General features: G+C 48.7%; 1 protein-coding gene across 1 annotated transcript in view; it reads left to right on the forward strand.

Moving 5' to 3' along the window:
- Nucleotides 1-347, forward strand: part of NDUFB8 (NADH:ubiquinone oxidoreductase subunit B8) — a 3,491-nt gene extending 3,144 nt beyond the window's left edge. The window contains exon 4 of the mRNA XM_009642031.2: nt 114-347. Coding sequence (XP_009640326.1) covers nt 114-206 — 93 coding nt within the window. The 3' untranslated portion in view covers nt 207-347. The remainder of the gene's footprint in view (nt 1-113) is intronic.
- Nucleotides 348-2,356: the final 2,009 nt, after the last annotated feature.

Raw genomic sequence — 2,356 nt, forward strand, 5'->3', positions numbered from 1 at the left:
ATAAATGACAAGCCTTGATTTGGGCAGGGGTGGGATAGGATGAGATATTTTCCCCTTACCCCTCAATTTGCTTGGTGAAGGTGGTGAATTTGCTCCTCTCTCTCTCCTTGTAGGGACCGAAGCAGTATCCCTTCAATGACCTGTATCTGGAGAGAGGAGGAGACCCTAATAAAGAGCCACCAGTGGTGACGCACTATGAAATCTGAAAGTTGCTGAAGTGCTGTATTTCTCCTGTGTTAGCTCTGCTGGGGATGGCATCTTCTCTTGTGTTCACAGTCGCATATGTTAACACTTGTTCTTCCATGTTCGATCACTAACTGCAGTGAAATATATCAATGATACCTGTTGTGCTAGTTGTCTTCTGTTGGTTTGAGAAGGCTGAACAATGGCCAATGAGATTGAATGACCGTTGCCATTTTTCTGAATGGGCTAGTGTCTGCGGGGCAAGGTTCTGAGTGCGGTCCTAGGACTGCTGCTAGTTTATGTACCCTGTGCACAAATGTTCCCTAGCTAAGCCTGTTTATGTAGGAGATACTGCCTGTTACAGAGTGGTTTATTGCAGGTGCTGCTTGGAATTGAACTAGAGTGTCATCATTTAATGTGAAATGACAGGCAGAACCAGACTGGCAAGCGCCAGTGCTTGGGAGTCTTATACCATGTGAGTAACTGTCTGTCCTTACTGGGATTTGGCTTTGATCTCTCCCTGGTCTAGACGCCCTCTTAAGTGGAGCTTGCACAACCAGTAGGGAGCACTGGTGAGGCACAGAGCCTTGCAGTGTATAGCTTGATGCTGGCAGCAGAGCTGTAGGCAGCGGTGGTACAAAAAGGCTAATGAGCAAGTCCAACCCTGGCCAGTCCTGTTCTGCTGCACCTGAGCTTTGGTCCGGGAGCACAGATGCCCAGGTTGCTCCCGTGTGGCCTGAGCTCATCCACCAGGGCTGGAGTTACGTCTGACCCATGAAGTCTGCCTGTCTTGCTGCAAACCACTGTGTCTTCATCAGCAGTTTGCTTGGGAAAGTTATACATACAGTTTTACTACGCTCCTAGCTTGTTCCAGCTCCACTCTTCCCTTAACATAAGTTTTTCCCCTTGTTATTGGAGCAGACAGTACCTTCAGTACTGATTTACAGCAAAAGTTCTCAGCTCCCCTGTACTATGTCTTGGACCCTGCTGTTTGGCTGCAGGAGTGGGCGATCGCAGAAGGCTATGGGCTTGGGCTCTTCTGCATGATTCCTATAAACTGGGAGCTGTGCCCTGCTCTCGACACCTGTCGTGACCTCACAGTTTTGTGCTTTAAGAGAAGCGGGTATCTGAAGACCGTGATTCACAATTTTTCAATCTATAAAGATTTTTTTTTAACCCCAGATTCTAAAGGACAGGTAGCTTGATCTCTCTGGAGGGGTTTCTATAAAGGTGTATGTTCCAGGGAATTGCATGACTGAATGCTAGGATGTACAAATATGTATGTGTAAATAAAACCAACCTCTTTGGAGGTGCTGAACAATCACCATTCCTCCTGGCTTTTGTAAGCTCTCACCTTCTCTTCTAGTTACAGAAATGCTTACTTTTAGATTATGGACAATGATGTTTTATCCCAGAAGGGTTTTTTAAGTATTTTTTGAGCTGTGGAGACCTTGAAACCAAATTCTGTTACAAAGCATTAGGCAGGGGAAAACACTCCTTAGGGATACTTGAGTAGGAACTACCATTCCACAGCAGTTGTGTGCCAGCACTGTGTATGATGTTGTGAGAGTTGTAAAGGTCTGCAAGGGAAACGATCAGAGCAGTAGTAGGAACCTTTCCTTGGTGCATGTGAAATGATAATGCAGCAGTTGCACAGAGGCAGGTTGGGGCCCATCCGGCTTATTGTAAGGCGTTCCACGTGGCTGCCCTGCCCGGCACCGTTTGCTGCCTCTGCCTTTGGGGAGTTTCGCACCCAGTCCGCGTCTAACTGGTAACTGGCTGTTTTTCTTCATGGGGAAGGCATAATGGGTTGGGCAGAGAATACAGATCAGAAAACCTTAAAAATGGGGTTTGCAGCATAGCAAGCTTTCTCAAAGGTGAGGGAAGAAGCTCCGGGCATTGAAAAAGCAATTATTTTTTTCCTGACAATTTAGGAACATGCATTCCTGAGCCGCGTGCCTTGCCCTTCCGCGTGCCCCCTCAGGCTTGGGTCTGCAGCCGAGGCAAGGCTCTGCTGAGGGGGCTGACCTCAGCGGCAGCAGCCCCCGGTGTTCCTACAGCACGAACCGCTTCTGACGGGCGCAGGGAGCAAATTCACATTATCTCGAAGACAAAAGGTGCCCAGAGCCCCTGCGCGGTGCCGCGGCTGAGGAGGAGACGCCCCGAGCCCGGT

Source organism: Egretta garzetta, unplaced genomic scaffold (assembly GCF_000687185.1).
Source record: "Egretta garzetta isolate BGI_Z169 unplaced genomic scaffold, ASM68718v1 scaffold56, whole genome shotgun sequence".
Taxonomy (NCBI): Eukaryota; Metazoa; Chordata; class Aves; order Pelecaniformes; family Ardeidae; genus Egretta; species Egretta garzetta.